At 48.2% G+C, this 22,906-nt stretch overlaps 2 protein-coding genes across 2 annotated transcripts in view; both read left to right on the top strand.

Moving 5' to 3' along the window:
* Ehd4 (EH domain containing 4) overlaps positions 1 to 12,974 on the top strand; it is an 86,346-nt gene extending 73,372 nt beyond the window's left edge. Inside the window, exons 5-6 of the mRNA XM_027925627.2 lie at positions 4,445 to 4,609; positions 10,667 to 12,974. Coding sequence (XP_027781428.1) covers positions 4,445 to 4,609; positions 10,667 to 11,203 — 702 coding nt within the window. The 3' untranslated portion in view covers positions 11,204 to 12,974. The remainder of the gene's footprint in view (positions 1 to 4,444; positions 4,610 to 10,666) is intronic.
* Positions 12,975 to 17,406: 4,432 nt separating this feature from the next.
* Positions 17,407 to 22,906, top strand: part of Sptbn5 (spectrin beta, non-erythrocytic 5) — a 46,161-nt gene continuing 40,661 nt past the window's right edge. The window contains 4 exon segments of the mRNA XM_071607413.1: positions 17,407 to 17,558; positions 17,560 to 17,689; positions 17,893 to 18,060; positions 20,939 to 21,055. Of these exon segments, the coding sequence (XP_071463514.1) occupies positions 17,407 to 17,558; positions 17,560 to 17,689; positions 17,893 to 18,060; positions 20,939 to 21,055 (567 nt within the window).

Genomic DNA, 22,906 nt, shown 5'->3' with positions numbered 1-22,906 from the left:
AAGTTATTATTTTGATCCATTTGATTTAGTCATAATCATTAGAAGACTTGGAGCTTTTAAAAAAAAAAAAAACTTGGAGTTTAATTTTATATAATAAAAATGATGAATTGAACAACATAAGACTATTTACAAGCCCCTAGAGGTCAATGTCATTCACTTATGAATTAGGCAGTTGGAATCCAAACTCATCACATTGCTATTCAAATAGAACAAATTTATTAATTATTCAGTAAGAACTAAATAGCCAGGAGTCATTTCTGGCACTACCACCCCTTCAGCTATTGGCCTTTGGCCAATATTAATAACAAGTAAAATTTATACTCCTTTTTCAATATTCAAATACATAATCTCTTATTTTCATATTAACTCTGAGATGAATATATTTTCCAATAGGTGGGTGGATGAACAAACTGAGGTGGAGATCAGATGCTCCCCTCAAGTTGTCCAGCAGGTGGCAGCAGTGGCAGTGCCTGAGCCTGGTCTTCCAACACTGCTTGTCTCCCTCTCCCTCTTCCTCTCTCTCCGCTTTCTGAGCTCTTTTCTATTTCCCTTCTAATCTATTAGTTTTTTCTTGATATAAAAAACAGAAGGTTTCTGACTGTTCCTCCTTTGTTTCAGAGGGACTGTTGCCAGCTCTGACCCTCAGTCCAGCATTTATCTGAAGAGATAGACATAGAAGGGCAGGAGTAAGCATTTAAAGTTGACTGGATTTGAGCCATTTAACCTGTCCCTTATGTTTACCAAGCGTCTTTAGAAAATTGACAGACAGGCTGAGCACAATAGTATTCACCTCTGTAATCCCAGTGACTAGAGGTTGAAGCAGTTCAAGGCCAGCCTCAGCAACTTAGACCCTATCCCAAAATAAAGCATAAAGAGGGGTTGGGGTATGTCCCAGTGGTAGAGTATCCCTGGATGCAATCCCTAGTACTATAAGAGAAAGAGGGGAAAGGATGAGAGAGAAAGAGGAAAAAGGGAAGGGGAAAAAGAAGAGAACATGACAGTTTGCCTTCTGTCACAAGATTGCAGTCTTACATTCCTGTGTGGGTTTTTTTTTTTTTTTTTTTTTTTTTTTTTTAATGTCTGTTTCTAATGTCTAATGACTTAACTATTCTTTGGGGTGTGGACAAAGGTTAAGACAATGGCCTTTCTAAAGCTTCCCAGTGAATCAAAAACCATCAGAAATCAAACCCCAAATCAGTTTTCCAAACTGTCATTCTATAAGACATAGTTTATTTTGTTTTTTTTTTTTAAGAGAGAGAGAGAGAAAATTTTTTAATAATTATTTTTTAGTTTTCGATGGACACAACATCTTTGTTTGTATGTGGTGCTGAGGATCGAACCCGGGCCTCACGCGTGCCAGGCGAGCACGCTACCGCTTGAGCCACATCCCCAGCCCAAGACATAGTTTATTTTGAATTCCATATTTTGAACAGCTTTAGTAAAATTTTTAACTCACAACCACAGAAAATAATTAATTCTGTAAGGACAGGAATGAGGCAGTTGGGTGCCTGTGTCAAACTATATCTTCCAACTAACTATGTGATCCTGAAGAACTCATATGAATTTTCCAGAAGCAGAAGTTAAATTGGACATAGAGGGTCCATTCCAGATTCAATACTCTGTGGTTCTCAGAGTTATAATTTACCATGTAGCTTGATGAACTTTTTATGTTTGGGGCCCATGCATGGAATCTGACCCTGGGTTATTGTCTTAGGATGACCCAGGGAAGGCGAAGGGGGACAGCCACAAAAAGACAGCATGCCAGGAGACTTCTACAGAACAGGCCAGGGAACTTCCTAGAAGTGCAAACTGGATCTAAGAGCAGCATAAATAGGTCACCCAAGGGTCATGACTCAAATAGTACCAAGCAGGAGGAGGAGGAAATTAAGACCTGGCACAAGATCTGCAGCAAGGTGTGTCAAGGCATGAGAGGCAGCCCATTGACCAGTAGTATGGGTCATCAGCCAGTAAATATCACGAGGTCTAAGGCACTAGTCAGTGGGTAGAGAGGCATGGCACATACACATCACCTGAGTTCAGTTCACATAACTAGGCCCTAGGAGCCAGGTAGTGTTCAGGAGCAGAATGTCCATCTCTCTCTAATCAGGGGCTGAGAGAGAGAGATCACAGAACAGAGTAGATACCAAGGGATCATGGGGAGCCCTTCAGAGCCCTGGCAGCTGCGCCAGGCCTAATCTCTGCAAAAGCAGGGGCTGTCAGAAGCCCTTGTAGATGGGATGCCAAGCAGCTGTGGGGTTCCTGCCTTCGTTGGAACTGGCTCCAGAGCAGGGCATTCCTGAGCACAGAAGGGAAAGGTATCTACAGGCCCAGCCCAGAGATTCCAGGTCCAGCCAAGGACAAAATGCAAGGACAGCTGGTTCTCCCCAGTGGATTGTTACAGCCCCTGCAAGTCATGTGGGGCTTCCCCAGCCCCATCCATCCTGAGCCAAGCATTCTCTGTCCATCGAAGGTGAGGAGATTGCTGGTCTACCCCTTATTCAGCGTATCCTCAGAAATGCAGTTAAAGCCCAGAATTCTAATAAAGGATCCTCAAACTTTGGGTTTCTCTAGTTATCTCTAAGAATCTTGTAAATATTATAAATATTAAATAAGCATTTAATGTTAAATATTTATTTAATATTAAATAACTAATATTAATATTAAATAGATACCATAAATATTAAATAAAGGATACTATAAATATAAACGCTATTGAAAAGTAAATGACAAGATTGCTAGTGATAGGGAGGTTTAGTATCACCACTCCAAACCTATATCCTAAGCAATAGCCACACAGTGCAGCAAGTGCTTGTTAAGTTGACCTTCCTACAGAGCGAGGTTAGTTAGCTTTGTGTGGTCTTGCACGCCCTTGTTGGCATTGTGTGCTTTCATTGGTGTTCAAATCTTAGCAAAATGTTTTTTCCCTTGCGCATTTTGCACCCATACACAGTGGAGACTCTCAGCTAAGCTAAGGAATGTATCCACTTAGCCCTTTTATTTAATTTTCATTCTTCCACAAGATTATAGTGAAGTCTGCTTTCATTTTAATAGAATTTTCCATAGCTACATAGTCATTTTCTTTTTGTAATCACTGCTCTGTTTTTCATCCTTTCTTATTTTAGTTATTTACTTGACTTATAAATGGCTCTGTAGAATTCAAGCTTTATAAAGAAAGCTTTTGTAATGAGCATGTCTTACTGTTCTGAAGCTGTAAGTCAGTGGAAGAGTGGAAATGCTGAGCAAGGGTGTGACAGGGCAAACAGGGCACTTCCAGCAGGATTCCCTCCCCCTCGGTGGCAGCCCTGAGCAATCCACCTCCTGGTGATCAGAGTTTCTGGAGATTCCCCCTTATGCTCCTGAGGTTTCTCCCCAGAGGGAGCTTCTGCCATCTTGCCTGGTCAGGCAGCTGGTCTTGTACAGAAATGACTTTATTGCCACCGTATAGATCTCAACATCTAAACTGTCCCGGGCAGGTTGTAGGCATTCTCATCTCATTGCTCACTGGATTCAGGTCAGCCATTATTGATCTGTAGTTTGGTTTCCAGATGCTCCCAGGCTCCACATGAAACTGTCTCTTAGGTCTCCTAGTAAATTACCAGAACTTGACTCTTTCCAACCCACCTTGATGGTTCCCTGGAACCGCCCCTCAGGCACAACTGAACTGCAGCCCGGGAATTTCCCCAAGTCCTTTGGGGGGGATGTATTTTAGAGCTGCCACCTGCCACCTGGCCTCACCCCATCCCCAGCCAAGCATCACTAGCCCAGCTGGGAAGCAGGTGGCTCACAGCATTATTCTGGCCTGTCCTGTCCCCCAGAACTATCATTAGCACAATCATCAGGTTAGCAGAGCCTCCTCCTAAGTTCCACTGGCTCCTGACATCCATGGAATAGTCTAGATGCAGCCCACCATCCCCACCTTCCAAATCATGTACAGACATGACGCTGCCCCAGCTTGTTCCCTGCACACCCTTTCCCTCTACCTGGGCTGGCTCACCTCTTCTCTCCCTCATACATCCTACCTGTTCTTCAAGGCCCAACTCAGGTCCTTTCTTCCCTTGATCTGGTGTCCCACAGCTCTTATCTGTCACATTTTGCCTCTCAATCTTTCTGGTTCCTCTCCCTCTACCTGGCCCTTGATGCTGGGGTTCTCTCTGCTCACTTTCCCTGGGGGTCCCATCCATTCCTGTGGCTCTGGCCCCGCCTCTACTATCTCAAATCTGTAGTCCAGGGCAGCTCTCCAGAGCTCTGAATGGATCTTCCCACCCCCCTTAGACAGCCCTGCTCCCCGGGCCTCTCGGGCCTCTCGTCCCTCCTGTGCTTGAGGAACATGGCTCTATGTAGGTGTCCCTTATGTATTATTGATGCATGTAAGATGCAGTCTTGTTTGTGCCTCCTCTGGAGCAGTTCTGAATGGCACATCCTCACCGACATATCCCCTTTTTAGGTGCATGCCTACATCATCAGCTACCTGAAGAAGGAGATGCCAAATGTATTTGGAAAGGAAAACAAGAAGCGAGAACTCATCAGCAGGCTACCAGAAATCTACATTCAGCTGCAGCGGGAATACCAGATATCTGCGGGGGACTTCCCTGAGGTCAAGACAATGCAGGTACTGTGAGCCCATTACAGTGTCATGGGAGGGGTGAGGCGCAGTACCATGTTGTCCAGCTGCCTGCTGAGGATATATGAAGGTCTCCTGGTTTAGCACCAAGGAAAATGTAATGAATTCATCCTCCTTATGATAATCCATAATGATAGACTTCTGTGAATTAAACAGAAATTGTCTGCCTTCTAGAATATTTAAACAGAAGGGAACATATAGCAAAAGGTTAGTGAAGCTCACATGAAAAAAAAAAAGACAAGGCTTCTAAACTGTGTTCAAGGAGGTAATTTTTTCAGTTTTAGGGGTGTACAGGGATTGAACTCAGGGACACTCGACCACTGAGCCACATCCCCAGCTCTGTTTTTTTGTTTTTTGGGGTTTTTTTTTTTTTTTTTTTTTGTATTTTATTTAGAGACAGGGTCTCACTGAGTTGCTTAGCACCTTGCTTTTACTGAGCCTGCCTCTGCCTCCAAGCCGCTGGATTACAGGCTTGAACTACCTTGCCCAGCTCAAGGGGGTAATTTTAATGTTGAGGTGGTGCCTGTTTTTCGGAATCCCAGAACTTTAAGGGAATCATAGCTAGGAGTAGTCTTGAAGGTTACCTTACCCTCCTCACGCCCTGCCGGCACTGTGGGATTATATGCTTAGTCAGCCTCAGGGCCATGGGGCTCAGCAGACATAGTTGGACTTTACAGACCCAGCGAGGGTTTTTCCGCAAGGCTAGTATTGGGCAGACTTTGGCCTGACTTAAGAGCTGCTCTTGAGTTGTATCTGGGCAGCCCCAACTAAGCTAGAATGGGGGCTGCAGGCACAACCAGTGTATCCACTGCCCCATGGTGACCTTTGACAAGCGGGTCCTCCTGTGCAGGGCACCCCTTCTGGCTTTGGTGCAGACAGTCCTTACAGAGCCAATCTGGCCACATTCTTGTCCAGGGTAAGTCTCATCTGCACAGGGGTCTTAGTCCTCTCTGTAAAGCAGTTGACACAAACTCAGTGCCTGCAGCCACCAATTAGCATTGTGCCCAGGTAAAGAGGGCCAGCAAAGGAATTATGTTGCCCTCTCTGCCTCTGTCTCTCCACACCTGACAGAGGTGTGGCTTCCAAGAGGGCTGTCTGTACAAGGAAGAAAACAATTCTGCAAGTGCAGCAAGAGCTTGTCAGGCAGCATGGTGGGGGAGAGTGAGTGCCCACCCCCACAGGGACATGCTGTCCAGCCCAGTGGTCCCTGCCATGTGGGAATACAGGTCTAGATGGTTTAAGACAAGTAGAAAACTGGATTTGTATGTAAAATCACCTGGCTTTCAAATTTTGGCTCAGACTTTCAAAAAATACTACATAGGCCAAAGGCCACCTGCATACTGACTATGTGCTGAGACTACCAGGTGCATCTGTCTCCAGTCACAGAAAGTGACAACACTGAAGTAAGAACGTGGACAAAGGTTGGTGGATTCAGGAGGGGAGAAGAGGAGAGGCAGGGAGAGGGGACAGTGGACAGCAGAGGCAAGAGTTAGCAGGTGGCAGGAGCATAAGTTTCAATCCAACGTAAGCTTTAATAATTCACACACTGGGCTGGGGCTGGGGCTCAATGGTAGAGCGGTTGCCTAGCATGCATGAGACACTGGGTTCAGTCCCCAGCACCACATAAAAAAGCTAAATAAACAAAATAAACGTATTGTGTCTATCTACAACTAAAAATATTAAATTTTTTAAAATGATGCCCTCTTCACCAATTCTGCCTGCCTGCCTGCCTTCCTTCTTTCTTTCATTTATTAAAAATAAATAAATAATTATAATTATAATTTGGGCCGGGGTTGTAGCTCAGTGGTAGAGCACTTACCTCGCATGCGTGAGGCCCTGGGTTCGATTCTCAGCACCACATAAAAATAAATAAATACATATGAAGATATTATGTTCATCTACAACTAAAAAAAAATAAAAATAATAATAATTCACACACACTGGATGGGGTTCATACTCACTGTTTGAGCAACATCACTCTACACCTGGGTTCAGGTAAGTACTCCATGCGTATGATCGTTCAAATATAATCAGGCTATAATTATTTTACAATAAATACAGAAATATCTCTTTTTCTACCAGCAATGAAATAGGTATTTCCATACTCACAGCATGAATTGGGTTTCTTCTGGTCACGAGATGTTTAATTTGAGAACTGTCCTATTAAAGTAGTCTCCTGGAAAATTCCCCTCTCAGCCCTCCCGGGGTTATGCCTGCACCCCATGACCAAACTGCAGAACAGCAATTTTCTTGGGTGCTTCGGAAGAGAACTTCAGTTTGGAAAGGAACTTGGTGTCTTGACATAAATAAAAGTCATTAAGAAGTACCCAGGATGTGTCGTGGCCTCACAGGGGCCTTTGTGGCTTGTTAGCCTAACGAGGTTGCCATAACACCCCACCACCCAAAGAAGCTGTTCCTGAGATGCTGAGGCTCCAGTGAGTCCCTCTGGGGCCTTTCCTGTGGCCCCTGGTGTGCCCCACAAGATAGGAGTAGATTCTGGACCACAGCTACTCGAGACACAGTTGGCCTGGGCCTGGTGAGATGAGAGGTCACCCAGACCTCCCAGAGCTGAGGCAAAAGGATAAATACTAGGAAAGAAAATGAGTCATGCCTATTCAAAGCTGGAGAATATTGGAATATGGGAGTTACTTGAGAGCCTGTGTGTCCAGCCCCATGCTGGTGCTTTAGCACCTTCAGTGGGCCCTTGAGTGCCCTGGGACTGGGAGCAAGCAACCCCACCCTGACAACTTCCCTTTTCACTCATTTATTCATTCATCCAAGAAGTAGCAATTAAGCCTACTATGGCCAAGCACTATTCCAGGCCCCTAGAATAAATCGATGAACAAATGGAGGTAAAAGTTATTTGGTCTTCAGCCAGGCACAGTGGTGCACACCTATAATCCCAGCTACTCAGGAAGCTGAGGCAACAGGAGTGTAAGTTTGAAGTCAGCCTGGGCAACTTAGTGAGACCCAATCTTAAAACTTTAAAAGGACTAGGAGTGTAGCTCAATGGGAAAGAGTTTGCCTAGGATGTGCAAGGCCCTGGATTTAATCCCCAATACTGAAAAATAAATAAATACAGATATAAAATAATTTATTATGTAAAAATGTGGATGTGTAACCGATGTGATTCTGCAATCTGTATTTGGGGTAAAAATGGGAGTTCATAACCCACTTGAATCTAATGTATGAAATATGATATGACAAGAGTTTTGTAATGTTTTGAACAACCAATAAAATAAAATAATTTAGTCTTCACCACTGAGACTGTGGCTGGAAGTGAAGCTTTTGGCAGCAAAGCCCACTGTTGGGATGTGCATTTCTTGCTATAATGCCAGATCATAGCAGGCTCCAAGGAAGTGAGTTCCTTGGACCCTGGCCAAGCCTTGATTTTCACTTATAGGACCAGGGATTTTTAGACGAAAGCCCAAAAACCCAAGGAAGATTCCTCCTGGGAAAGCCAGCTTTGTGCCTTTCCTTTGTGCCAGGATCACCCAGTCCCATCAGATCACCCAATCCCAGGGAATGAGGCAGGCCTGGAGCCTGTTGGGAGCACTGTCACGCGAGGCTTCAAGCTAGTTGCTGTCAGCTAGGAAGTTTTGAGTGGCCATGAATGTAGGTTAGCGCCTCCTGTCCCCAAGTCTTCATCCTATACAAAATAGGTGTTCACCACATTCCAAAGCCAGCTCTAGCCTCTGTTCTCCCTTCCTCTCAGGGACAGGCTGGTCAGGGTGACTCAGGTGTTACAGTGAGTCGAATGTGTATTTTGAAGGCTTTCCTCTGGTGGTAGGACCGGCTCTGTGACCTTGTCAGGCTGCCTGCATCTTCCCCATACCTTTTACAGAGGGAACCTGACCTACAGCACAGATTTGTCACTATTGCAAAATGAGCAGAGCACTAGAAACACCATCTTTCCTGTTGACTCAGTTGTCTTCCTTCTGGACGCCACAGCTGATGAGTTGGCAGTGTTTCAACAGCAGGGGGCAGCAGAGCCATCCTCTTCTGTTCTGACCTTCTCTGTAGTAATGCTGGGAAAGAGTGGATAAGAGATAGCCAGGTGGCGACTGGGCTGGAAACTGACTTTGGTCTCTTGCGAAGAAGTAATTTCAGGGCTCCGGGCTTGTTGGACACAATTGTTGATGGGAACATCCTCAAACTCTCCAGCATGTGGTCATCCCAATAAAAGACTTCTGTTTTGGACCCATCTTGATGGAGGGCAGGGGTGATGATGGTGTAACTTGTACCCCACAATCCCTTGTCAGGCCTGAGGGAATCGCAGGGACGAGAGTATAAGGTTTATTTCCTTTGTGCCAGGAGTGTAACTCCTGCTGCTGCTTCCTGGCAATCCCGCAAATATGTGACCATGTCCCCTTGCCAGTGCTCCAGACAGCTGCCATCAGAATCCACATCCTACAGGCTTATGGACAGTTTGGGTGGTCATCGCCCTCACACGTTCACTCACCAGACAGAAGGGCTCTGTGTGCTCAGAGCTGTGACTCGTTGATGAGGAATAGGGTAGGCGTTGGTGCACCCAGGGGAATCCAGACTTGTTTACCCCTGCAGCACTGGGATTTTTGTGTAGGATGCTTGCTCCTCCTCCTGGACTGACCAAGATATTGGCAGCAGGAATCCAAAGCACTGACAGCGTTATTTGTTGCTGAGGTTGGGAGTGACTTGCTGGCAACTTTTATCTGCAAGTCAGGGTGAAGGACACAGGAACCAGATTCATTTTAGAAAACAGGCTGCATCACCTAGCTGCTCAGAGCAGAATGCAGGCCGCATCTGGGTTTCAGCACAGCACAGCACAGCACAGCAGGGGTTTGGTGGCACAGCATTTGCTGCCATGGGGAGGCTCTTCTTCAGAAGTTGCCAGGCTGTTCAACTTTCAACTCTACCTCCTGCACAGCCTAAAACTTAGGGCTCCCCTTCCAAATATCAGCATAGAATTCCTGCCCTGCCACTCACTGTAGAGACAATCATTTTTATTCTCCTTGCAAACAACCTCCACATTCAACCACAAGGGACAGGGTAAATGAAGAATAGCTCTGTTAGTTCAATATTGTATAGCTATTAAGAATAAGGTTGCTGGGCATGGTTGCACATGCCTATAATCCCAGGGATTCAGGAGGTTAAGGCAGGATGATCTCAAGTTCAAAGCCAGCCTCATCAATTTAGCAAAGCCCTAAGCAATTTAGCAAGACCCTGTCTCAAAACGGGCTGTGGATGTGTCTCAGTAGTTAAGCACCCCTGGGTTCAATCCCTGGTATAAAAAAGAAAAAGTTAAGCCAGGCATGATGATATATGCCTATAATTCCAGTAACTCAAGAGGCTGAGCCCGAAGGATCACAAGTTTGAGATCAGCCTCAGCAACTTAGCAAAATAAAGATAAAAAAATAAATAAAACCAGCTGGGGATATGGCTCGGTAGTAAAGAACCACTAGGTTCAATCCCCAGTACCAAAAATTTAGAAAAGAAAGAAAAAGAATAAGTTTATGTAAAAGTTAATATCACAGAAAGATATGACATGCTATTTATTTAAAACACAAGTGTTACCCTAACAGTGTGGTATGATTTCAGCTAAAGGGTATGTGAGAGAGGGAAAGTTTCTAGACTGGGTATGGTGGCACATACCTGTCATCCCAGCTACTTGCAAGGCTGGGGCACAAGGATCACAAGTTTGATCACAAGTTAAAAGGGTTTGGGATATAACCCAGTGGCAGAGCATCCCTGGGTTCAATCCCAGTATCACCAAAAGAAAAAAAAAAAAGCAGGGCGAAAGAGGGTTTTTCAAAGTCCTAGGGGAGTTGCTTCACTCCTGGAGCCAACAGCAGAGATCAGCTCCTATAGAAAAAGCCACACTGCATCCTTGCAGTTCGTTCCAAAAAACGGTGAGTTTGGACATGAGAACCCCACCAAAGAGACAGCTCTGGAATAGCACAGGGCATAGAAGGAAGTCTGCTTTAAAGGGAAACTCATCTCTCTCCAGCTGCCCCCACCTGTTTCTCCCTGAGCACATCACCAAGTCTGTGCTTTCTCCTTCTGCAGGAGCAGCTTGAGAACTACGACTTCACCAAATTCCACTCACTGAAGCCCAAGCTGATCGAGGCCGTGGATAACATGCTGAGCAACAAGATCTCATCCCTGATGAGCCTCATCAGCCAGGAGGAGATGAGCATGCCCACACAGCTGGTGCAGGGCGGTGCCTTCGACGGCACCACTGAGGGCCCCTTCAACCAGGGCTACGGGGAGGGGGCCAAGGAGGGGGCTGACGAGGAGGAGTGGGTAGTAGCCAAAGACAAGCCCATCTATGATGAGCTCTTCTACACTCTTTCACCCATCAATGGCAAGATATCAGGAGTCAACGCCAAGAAGGAGATGGTGACCTCCAAGCTGCCCAACAGTGTCCTGGGAAAGATCTGGAAGCTGGCAGACTGTGACTGCGATGGCATGTTAGATGAGGAGGAGTTCGCACTGGCCAAGCACCTCATCAAGATCAAGCTCGATGGCTATGAGCTGCCCAACAGCCTGCCACCCCACCTTGTGCCCCCCTCCCACAGGAAGTCCCTGCCAAAAGCCGACTGAAGGCAGGTCGCAGAACGGGGTGGGAAGTATGGGATGGGAATCCTGGACCTGGGCCTGAGACCCGCTCTTCTACTGACTTGCTGAATGACCTTGGGCAAAGCTGCCCTCTCCATCTGTAGGACAGGAGGGCAGTCACTGGACCTCCTTCACCTCTAAAGTTCACTGAGTTTCTCTTAAAATATTGGGGGTAGTGGTGCGGGGGATGGATAATGACATTGAAAGTTTGAGAGGGGAAATTATCCCAAGTACTCAGAAGCCTGAAGAAACGTGGCAAGGGCTTGGTGGGCACCCAGGTACCTGGGGAAGGGTCCTGGGGCATCACCTGGAACAGCTGAGTTTCAGGGCTGCACTGGGCTGTTCAGAGGCAGCAGCACCCATCTGTCCTTCAGAGAGCACCAGGAGGCAACAAAGATGATCTCATTTATTTTATTTGTTTCTTGCTAAATTTGGAGTGGGGAAAAAAAAATAGAGCAGAGAAATAGAGTTTCTGTTTTCTCCAGTTGTCTACCAAAGAGAAGACTGAAGCCCAGGCTTGATGCCCCATGTCTTTGTGAGCCCCCATCCCTCCTGCGGGCCCCAGCAGAGCAGGTAGCCAGGCCAGCAGGGCACATGTCCCAGCACCCACTGACCACCCCTGCCAGGCCTCCCTCCAGGTGCTCCCAAGAAAGCTGTGTGTGGTTAGGAATTTGGAGCTCACAACCTCTATTAACCTCTGGCAAGGCCTCTAGTTTGCAGTTCAGGTCATGTTGATGTCTGCGGATTAGTTTTTCTCACCAGTTTGCCTGATACATTGTAGCAAAGTCTATTTATCAGACATAATCTACAGTGAGGAAAAGAGGCAGTTCTCCTTTCTCATTGTTTAGTGTGGCTCTCAACCACTGAATGTTTCCAAGGGCTGTGGGGGAGAAGAGATCAATCTAAGGGGTTAGACTCTATTTTTGTAGAAAATAGGCATTTTTATTTCCACTCTTGTTTTTCTTACAGGATAAAAAGTCTTTATACAGAAATCTTTCATATAAAACCTTTACTCAAAAACCATGTGGTCGTATTGTGAATGCCAGTCTTGAGGCAGGATTGGGCCACTTACCTCTCCATTGGCTCATGGGTCTTCCCAAGTCCTTGAGTGAACCTTTCCAGGCCACTCGCTCAGATGCATGGCTCAGATGGAGGTAGTCAGTTCCCACTGCCACCTACCTACTCTGTTGGCCACAGCAGGAGGAGGCAGGTGACTTTCAACAGTATTTATGTAATAAGAATCACAAAATAGTTATGACCACATGGCATGGGCCCTGCCAACACCAAAAATGAATGAAATCAAAACAGTACCATGAGCCTTCTAAAAAATTCTTTTTTTTTTTTTTTCCCTGTCACCTGCCTCTGGTGACATCAGGATCTGAACTGCAGATTTTAGAGAAAATACTGATTCTGGGGCATCTGTTGAGATGCTAACCTTCTACACCCCCCCACCCCAGTTTGCTTTCTAAATAATTCAGTTATAAGTAATTACATAATATTTTTAATCTGAATGAGCAATTTTATATTGATACATAGAAGAAAAAAATTATGATTCCAGTACTGTAGTATGAGCAGATAGTTCTGTGAAGGTAAGGACCACCCAGGTGTGCAAAGGGTGGTGGCCACCAGGGATAGACTGAAAAGAAGTTGGTTTGTCCAGAGGCCTGGAGATGCCAGGGAGAGCTGACTTTTCATTCAGAATTGCCTTGTTTCTTTAACTTTGCTCAGTTGTTGTATATAAACAAATATATACATATATATGCGTCATGTGAGTATTTTTAAAATTTGTCAATGTGCACACATGTAGATTCATCCAGGTTGTATCTATACAGAGGTGTTTAAGGGACAGCAGGCTGAGGTTTCTAGTTTCTCCACAGAAGGAAACTTTTCAAGGCAGTGTGGGAGAGGATCACACCTTAGTCCTGCCCCTACTGGTGCCTGAGACGTTCTTGAGAAAAAAAAAGAAGAAAGAAATAACTTGTCCACTTTTTATGATATGTTCTTACACCATGAAGCTATTCACCCTGAAAAGTTCGCTGGAACCCAGGACCAGCACAAAGGTCTCTGGAATGTTAAAACTAATGTTCTTTCTGAGTCCAAAGAAAACCTATGAATCTTGAAGCCCTACTTTCTACACAGTGTATGCTCTCATATAAATAAACCTCCACAGTCTTGATTTAGGGGGTATGTGGAAATTTCAGCCTGTTCCTCTCGACATCAGCCTTCCAGTTGCAAGTCTGCCAGCGCAGGCCTGCTGGGCCTCACTGTGGAGAAACTGCAGTCAGACTCACCAGAACTCCCCAGGCAAGCAGCCTGCATCAATTCTTTCCTCTCAAGACTTCAAGCTCGCTGCAGCTTGCATGGTCTGGGGCAGGGTCACATTTCACTGGCAAGGGCCATTCATTTCTCCAGGGCTGGACTCTTCTCTTTTGAACCCTTGTCATTATGTAGCAATGGCATCTGGCTCTGGGACTGTGGCTCCTCCCACAAGGTGCAGGCCTTGAGTTGACTTCTCACGTGTCATGGGCATGGGTGATCAGGCTGCTCTGAGCACGGAATGACAAGCAAAATGCCTCCTTTGTTCCCCCAACCCCTGGCCTCATCAGAGCCTCTGGAGAAGCCCTACAGAACCCTGGCCCTACTGTCCCTAGCTGCAGACCTTTCTCCAACCTCTGCTAGGTCTCCTCAAGGAGCCCCCTCTCTGGGCACCTGAAATGTCTTGCCCAGGGCAGGACACCCCCTGCCTCATGGCTGCACCTGTGCCTGGACCTTTCCATTTTGCACAGTCCCACTCCATTAAGCCCAGAGTGATACCCAAGATAAATCATGAAATTAAGGAAAGCATTTTATTGTTCATTTCCTATGTGGAATGTAGCCGAAGAATAGCCTTCTTAGGACAGATAGCCACTAAGTTTATTCAAGTAAATGGTCTCATTCAAGAGCGTATCAGGTTACATGTCACTTAACCAATGCAGTTAATGCACAACGCTTCTATATTTTTTAATCTTATTTAGAACTGTCAAACAATAAGAGACAGTCTATTGATAATAAACTTCTGGAAAAAAATCACTGTTGTTCTCCTGTTGACTCTAGAGTTTGGGTGTTGCCTGATGTCTTAGTAGGGAAGTGTGGGTTCCTTGAACCCATTTTGAAATGAGATGGAGAAGTCAGGGAGAGGGTGTGCCTCCTCTCCACACCATCCCTGTGACCCTCAACTCTTCCTGTGTCCTCTTTGTAGGGAGAGACTCATACATGGAACATTCAGCTAGGGACAGAGGAGGCTCAAGCCCCACCTGAGAGGTTAAAAGCCAAGACTGGAGGTAGGCACTTCAGAGGCGGGGACAAGGCATTGCTGAGTGTGCTCCTAGGAGACACAGGCCTGCCTGGAAGGACGGGCGGCTGGCACTGCTCCTGCCTCCTGCAGTGCTTCACAGATGTGCACCACCAACAGTGAACATCTGGACTTTTCCCTCTGGCACCATATACTGTTTGAGCAATGCAGACCTGGACTATTCTTTACAGAACCCTCCCCTCTTCTAACCTAGGTGCTGAGCAATGAGAATTAGGTGAGCTGGACCCCAACCCCTCTTTCCAGGGTGGGTCCTGATTGGCTTGAGCCAGAGTATTCCATCCCCTAGTCACAGATATTTGTTCAGAAATGGATCTGTCACCCAATTCAAGCCTCTGAGATCCAGGGCCTCCCAATTCTTGGGAAAGAGAGTCTGTCTTCTCTTCAACCCTGCAATGTAAAGAAGTGAGCCTATTGGTACAACAGTGTGAATGGCACTGAGAGGGACGTCAGGCTGGCAGGAGCCACCCTGTGGAGCATGAAGATAAAGGAGGCTTTGAGAAAGGCAAAGGAAATCCAGACCTGTGGCCTGTGGTGACACTATTTGAGCTGCTAGATCAAACCTCACCTAAAATCCTCTTCCTGCTGCATTTTTCAGTTATGTGGCCAATTTAGTCTTTTTTTTTTTTCTGTTTAATTTCTGTTGAAATTTCAATTATTTACAACACACACAAAAAAAAAAAACAAAGTTGACGGGCTGGGGATGTGGCTCAAGCGGTAATGTGCTCGCCTCGCATGCGCGGGGCGCTGAGTTCGATCCTCAGCACCACATAAAAATAAAATAAAGATGTTGTGTCCGCAAAAAAAATAAATAAATAAAGTTGACATTGATCAACAAAGCTCTTTGACCAGGAGCTGCAGTCAGTCAAAGTGAAAGAGGAGATGGTCTGCAGTGACTTTAGGTGCAGTTGATCTAGGGAGAAAGAAAAGCAACCCCCCTGCTCCATCCCACAACTTCAAACAACCTCTGTCGAGATCTGTGTACAAAGCACCATGCAGTTCAGTCTTCCTCAGTGCTCACACAAGATACCTCCTAGGCCGAGGGTCTCAGGAGAGGAAATAAGCCCAGTCATCACTGGGGTAAGGAGGTAGGACGGGTTTTCCTAGAAGACGCACTACTTTAAATGGGGCTGCTAGGACAGGAGAATGTGGATGATGGGGACAAGGTAGGACAGTCTAAACCAAGAGAATGGCTGGCACCATCCAGGACATGGAGCATCATCCACAGAAGCAGCTGGATGAGAGGGAGGCCTCGAAGGCCTTACTAAAGTGGCTCTGACAGGCCCAGTTTCTCCCGGCAGGTAATGAGCAGTCTTCCTACCTGGGGCAGAGTGGTGCTGTGGACAGTAACCAGGCTTGGTATCCGGCTCTGAGATCGGGCAGTGGGGACGAGGCCCTGCAGGGACAGCAGTGCTGAAGCAGTGGAAGTGCTGCTGACTGGATCTGAGCCACCTGCAGGGAAGGAGCTGGGCTCAGCTCAGTATGCAGAAGGCCAGCCAGTGGCAGGAGGAGCTCCCTTTTGAGCACACACCTCTCAGCAGCTGCCTGCCAGGGGCTCAAGGTTTCAGAGCTGACCTTGCCCAGCTCTCTTCTCACAGGCCTTGGCTACAGAGCATTGTGCCCCCTCCCAGAGCCTCCAGGGTCACTGTGGTTATATACCCTCTGACCCACCCCCAGCCCTGAGACTGTGACCCTGAGTTTAGCCACACAGTTGTGTGAAAACACCACAATTAGAACTTGCTTTCCTTCTGGCAGTCCAAGGTCACCCAGGGAAGGAGATAGGAGACCATCCATGGGCTCTGAGCCCACCCTGCCCCCAGGCCCCAGGCCACAGCCAGCTCTACAGAGACTTGAAGAGTAAATGCTGAGTCTCTGGTTTTATAGGAGACTCTCATTTACATAGTCATTTGTAGTTCCAGGTCCCCCACAAAAAGGGAGGACTTCAGAAAGTAGCCTCCTGGGCTGGAGGGACCCCCCACCCCAGGCCCTAGCCAGGTTGGCTGCACTTCTTCCAGGACCAGGAAAGCAGAGCCACCTTCTGATGATGCCCTGTGTCTATGGCTGTTCCTGGGATGGGTGAGAAGGCTGCTGGCCAGCATGATCCTCCCATGCCCCACCCTTCAGGTGCTCCCCAAGAGGCCCTTTGGGGTGCAGGACGGCAGTCCAGATAGGGAAGTGGGTCCACAGGCTTCCATCCAGAGGCTCTGCCCAGACTCTAGCACCCTCATGATGTTCCCGCCAGAGGCCATTTCCAAGGCCTCTGTGTCCTGAGAACCAGAACCCCCTGATAACAGGGAAAGCTGCCAGGGGAGGGGGGTGGCAGATGAAGGAGGAGACCCCCAGCAATGGGCCTGGAGCATTCTTGAGCCACCCCCTCCCTCTGGGCCACTCCCTGAGGCAGGTGGGAGGACAATGCAGCCTGTGTGCCATTATCCCTAGCAAGCAGGCTCAAGAGGAGGGCTATGGCCTGGCCCCAGCTCCACCCTAGGCCTCTCTGGTGCCTCTTCCCTTGCTGCACAGCCCTTACTAGCTGCCATCTCCATCCTTGGCCTCCTCCCCTGACCTGGACATCGTCAAGGTGAGCAGTCCCTGTTTCCCTTCCACCTGCCCTGATCAACCCACAGAGCGGAGGCCAATCTGCTGTGGTCAAAAGACTGGTAGCAGGGGCTCTGAGAAGATTCTGGAAGGTGGGGTACACCATTCAAGTAGCAGCCAGGACTAGATCTTACCTAGCTAGGCTCCAAGCCACAATCCCCACCAACCACAGAGACAGTGTGGCAGGTGGGGCCCTAGACTCCTGGCAGAGGGAACATCAGGACATACACTCCTCCCTAGCTCCATGCCCCACAATTTTCAGGGTCTGGGAAATGTCCAGAGGCCACTTGTCACCAAAGGGCTGCAGGTCTGGTGTCCAGTCAGTCAGCCCCATAATCCCCAGGAGATCCTTGGCTACAGGATACCTGCAGCCAGAGGCCCAGCCCCTGAGCTCGAGTCCCAGTCCAGGTCCTGCCATGGCTTCTGAGTACGAGATGGGCCACATCCGCCAGCTACAGGCTCGGCACACGCATATGCAGGAGAAGACTTTCACCAACTGGGTCAATAACATCTTTCGGGTCGGCCGGGTGAGTGTGGCTGGGATCACCCCCAGCTTGGGCCAGTGGACATGGGGTCAGGCTGTGGGTTCATTGGCCTGAGGCTGCTCCGGATCCCACAACAGAGCTGAGGCAGAGCTCCTTCCTCCTAGACAGCTGCTCTGGCCTCCACCTGCTGGATCCCAGGATGGGGTGGGCAGAGCTGACCCTGTACCTGCCCATCCCCTTCCCAGGTGGGCATCAAGATCCAAAACCTGTACACAGAGCTGGCCGATGGCACTCACCTACTACGGCTGCTGGAGCTCATCTCTGGAGAGGCCCTGCCGGCGCCTAGCCGGGGCCGCCTGCGTGTGCATTTTCTGGAGAACAACAGCAGAGCTCTGGCCTTCCTCAGGGCCAAGGTGGGTTCCAGAGAAGTGCTGCTGTGTGTGGTGCCGGCAGGCAGCAGGGACACACTGGATGGTCATCTTTCCTAGGCTGGGCCACAGGGTAGAGCAGAGGATCTGGGGACTGACTAAGGGAAGAACAGCTGGGTTACAGAGGAGCGGCATTAAAGGCTTTGCCCAGCACTCTGGCTTGGAGTGCACCCAGCTGCCTATAGCAGGAAGCCTATTGGGACTGCAAATGTCACTGTCTATAAGACAGAACTGCAGGATCCAACACCGAAAGAATCTTAGTGCTCTCTTAACCTTTTTATTTCATAAAGGTGTCCACAATTATTTACAGACAAGATCCATGACCAGGCAGCAGAGCCCAGATACGGGGCCAAGGGAGGCTGGTGGAAAGTGGGGGAAAAGGGGGAAGAGCCCCAGTCACCAAGGCAGGCGGCAGGGAGAGAGTACAGGACCTGCCTTGCAGGAAGAAAGGCCTCAGCAAATAGGAGGAGCCTGAGTCACCAGAGAAAGGGACAGGCCAGGGAGATAGAAGCAAGAGCTCCTGAACACAATGGACTCCCATGACCAGCACAGGGGTGGTTTATATTGGGGAGCAGGAATTAGGAAGGTTCCTGGCCTCGGGTACTGAGACTGTGTGGTGGCTGTCCTGGAGGATATGGGCACTGAGTTGGGCCTGACCAGGATGAGCCTGAGTGCGTGAACCATCACCTAAGTCCTGATGGAGGTCACCTATAGTCCCTGGAGCCTGGTGTGCTGGAGAACACCAGGGAGAGAAGAGCCAAAGCCAAGGGAAGGAAGGGCAGCAACTACAGTTCCTAGCACCTGGAAGAGCAAAAAGCTGCAAGCCACAGAGAGCCAGTTCCCTTGCGGTCCAAGGTCCTGTGAGCCAGTCATCTGTCCTCCAGGATCTTGGAAAGGGTGTGAGTCCCATGGCCTTCATCAGAGGCTTTGCAGATCTCCTTAAGCTTTGATATATAGCATGTCCCTGATACCTGTGAAGGTGACATCCTTGGTTCCATAGACATCCAAGGCCAAGTGATCAAGACAGGACAAGAGAGCTGCCCCCAGACATACTGTTCATTAAAGTAGCAGAATGTGGAACGCTGTCATTGATGGAGCCGGAGACCTTGCCACACACTGAGCATTCTGTAGCCCACACTGGGGATACGATAAGCAAAGCCCAGACCCAGTTTCAGGGGAGACAGATTAGGTGAATGCAGATCAGCTGTGTACTGGGACACGTCCTACAACTGTCTGGGGGAAATCAAAGCACTGGTTTATGTCCTGCTAATCTCCGAGGCATTAATTCTCTCATCATGACCAAGTTCAAGCTGCCAGCTAACATCGCTAAAAATGAAGCCAGTAGGATGGGCCCCAGTGAGCAGGCAGGAGCGGACTCCAGTCCCCGCACCCCACTAAGCAGGTGCCCCAAATCCAAGTATAAAAATGATGAATGTGCCAGGGAGAGGAGGGAAGTGCCAGGGCATGGAGAGGGGATCCTTTAGAGGGACACAACACCCAGGGTCAGCTCTTCCCTCAAGGCTGGTGGTCAGCTAAGGCCACTTGCCTTCCAGGTCTTAGGGATCAAGCGTGTGTATTTGGGTAGGAGGAATAAGCCTTGGGTTTCAATTTTAAGTAAGGTGATCAGGGTAGGCCTCCTTGAAAAGTGACACTTGAATAGAAACTTCAAGAAAGCGAGGTGAATAAGCATGCTGATGATAGCTGGGGGATTATATTTCCAGACATTAGGGACAGTCAGGGCAAAGGACTTAAGGCCCATGCTTAGAATCTCACAGACTATAAGAATCCTATAGGCCTTGGTGCTGCATGATTTGGGAGAGTAGAAGATGTATCCAGAAGGTAATGGGATCAGATCCTATGGAAATTTGGCAATTATTCTGTCCTCTTCTCCCTTTGATTCACCTATCCTCCTGTCTAAGTGGCAAGATCTAGGGCAGAGGTTCTCAACTTCAGTGTACAGAATGGCCACTCCTGGTGTTTGTTCAAATGCAAATTCCTGAACCCTGGCCCTAGAAAGTCTGGTTTTGTGGTGCTTGGGACTCAAAATTTCCAATAGGCTCTGTTGGAGAGCCTAATGAAGAAGACTGAGATTTGAGTGTGGCCCCAAGGGACCCAGGCACCCCCTTGAAATCCTGAGATGCCCCTGGAGGTAGAGGCAGACACTGGAGTTGTCTGTTTAGCTCACACATCTGTAATGACCCAGCCAAACCAGTGACCAATAGCCCAGGTTTCCCTGTAGCCCACATATGGGGAATCCCCTGTCCAGTGGTCCAGCCCAGATCACCCGGCTGCAAGATCACCCAGGTGGGCTTAGACCCAGGACCTAACCACTCAGAAAGCCTTTCCTGTCAGGCCAGTGACTTGGAAGGCTGAGACGGGAGGATCCCAAGTTTCAGATCAGCCTGGGCAACTTGGTGAGACCCTGTCTCAAAACAAAATAAAAAGGGACTGGGGGGCTGGGGTTGTGGCTCAGTGGTAGAGCACTTGCCTCGCATGTGTGAGGCACCGAGTTCGATCCTCATCACCACATATAAATAAATAAATAAGTAGATAGATAGCTAAATAAATGTATTATGTCCATCTACAACTAAAAATGTTTTTAAAAGGGGGGGGGCTAGAAATGTAGCTCAGTAGTAGAGCAGTTGCCTAGCCTGTGCAAGGTCCTAAGTTCAATTCCCAGCGCTAAAAATAAAAGTCTTCCTTTTTCTGCCTTGTCTCTGCCTGCTTTTCCTGGGGGACCTCCCACTGGGGCAGGCTGAATTTCAGGACTTCCTATCCCACAACTGGCTCCCTGGACTTTTGGTTCCTCTGAGTCCCTTAGGAACATGGGTTTCATGACTTATAGAGTCAACTTTGCCCACAGGTACCGATACCCCTCATTGGGCCAGAGAACATCGTGGATGGAGACCAGACACTCATCCTAGGACTCCTCTGGGTGATCATTCTGCGTTTTCAGATTTCCCACATCTCCTTGGACAGGGTATGTGTCCCATGACCTCACCTCAGGCGCCTGGGGACAGCGCAGTTCCACTGCACATCTACGTTCCCCACACAAATCCTTGGCATCCTTGGAATTAGTATTCATTCTTCAATCAGGGGTAAAGAACCCAGGTCAGAGATGTTGCCATATGTTGAACTGAGAATTAGAAACAGGGCTTCACACCTGACCTGAGACAAGTCACTCACTAGATAGGGACAGGGTGAATTCCCAGCAACACTTTCCACCTGTTTACTGTTCCCTACTTGGCATTGAAACCCTGTAATCTTCATTGCACCATACTGCACCCCTAGGGGAAATTCAACATGTTGAGTCCTACCTCTGGAGGTTCACTAATTCCCCAGTATCCAGAAGACCAATGATATAGTATTTCCCTCATGGTTCCCCGACTTTTCCCCTTCTATCTTTTTCTCCCCAACAACTGGATCAGAAAGAGTATAAACCAGTCAGGCATGGTGACACCTGCCTGAAATCCCATCAGCTCAGGAGGATCACAAGTTCAAAGCCCACCTCAGCAACTTAGCTCAAAATAAAACATAAAAAGAGTTGGGGATGTGGCTCAGTGGTTAAGCACCTCTGGGTTCAATCAATCTCTGGTACCAAAAAAAAAGGAATGAGTATAAACATAATGTTCTTATATTTATCACTTTTAAGTTTTATAATCCCCAAAACAACACCTGAAACTTGATTCTGGTAGGTCAGGAAAGCCAAGCTGGAAAATGAAATTCTATGAAAAAAAGCCACAGATTACAGATTTGGCACAAATCCATGTGGACCTTCAAAACAAATGATGACTATGAGCTACAGAGGAGCAGGGCCTTGTGTGCTCGCAGCTCCAAAGCTGAGCTCTGTTTGGGGGAACAAATGGGCAGATGAACATCTAACTGACCCTAAACCTTTCCAGGAAGCTCTACTCACCTCCCCAGATCCTGAGGCCCAATATCCCCTCAGACTTGTCCCTTGGGAGCAGCAGGTACTCCTCGTCCCCGGAGGCTGCCACCTCAGGCCTGCTCCCTGATGACTCAGGCTCCAGCATCCCTGCTCCCTCCTAGTCCATCTCAGCATGCCCTAGTTCCCCTGTGGCCTAGCCCAGCACCCAGGGGCTTGGGCCTGGCCTCCTCCCTGGGGCAGAGGGGCCTCCAAATCCTTGAGATGACTCTACAGACCTGTGCTGGTCTCCAGCATCCTTCCTGTCAGAGGAAGGGGAAGAAGTGCATCCTGCTCAGCTGCACTCCTGAATTCATAACAGGAATTGGCGGAGAGGGAAACACAGGAGGGCATCCATGAGAACAGGAGAGGCAGGGTTTAGGGCAACCGGGGCCAGGGAGTGAGTGGAAGGGGAGTCCCTAAGGGAAAGACAGGGATGCAGGCAGAAAGAAGATGAAGGAGGATGAAGGGCCAAGAGACAGAAGCACTGAGTGGAAGAGATGGAGATGGAGATGGAAGAATAAGGGAAACTATCCACAAAGAGGACCCAGCAGGGCTGGCGGGGCTTGAAATCCAACCCAGCCGAGTCATTTCTCAGTCCCTGAAGCATTGAGCACTATAGGTGGGGGGCTCTCTTGTCCTCAGTTGGAGGTTTAGGGGTCCAGGCCAATCCCTTTATCAGCTGGGGCCCTGGGCAACTTCCCAATCTCTTACTACACCTCCTTTGTCTTCTGTAGAATGTAAATACTAACAGGCTGAGAACCTACTATCTGATGATCATCAGAAAGCCTACAATACAGAGAAGGAGTCAAATAGGGCCCAGCCTCTATGAGGCCCCAGGTTGGTTATCACCATGCCTGGGCCCCAAACCAGGAGCTATTGCTATTGTGGTCCTCAACTGCAATG

This window comes from Marmota flaviventris, chromosome 2 (assembly GCF_047511675.1).
Source record: "Marmota flaviventris isolate mMarFla1 chromosome 2, mMarFla1.hap1, whole genome shotgun sequence".
Classification (NCBI taxonomy): Eukaryota; Metazoa; Chordata; class Mammalia; order Rodentia; family Sciuridae; genus Marmota; species Marmota flaviventris.
Note: the sequence above shows the minus strand (reverse complement) of the source record. Positions and strands in the feature narration are given on the sequence as shown.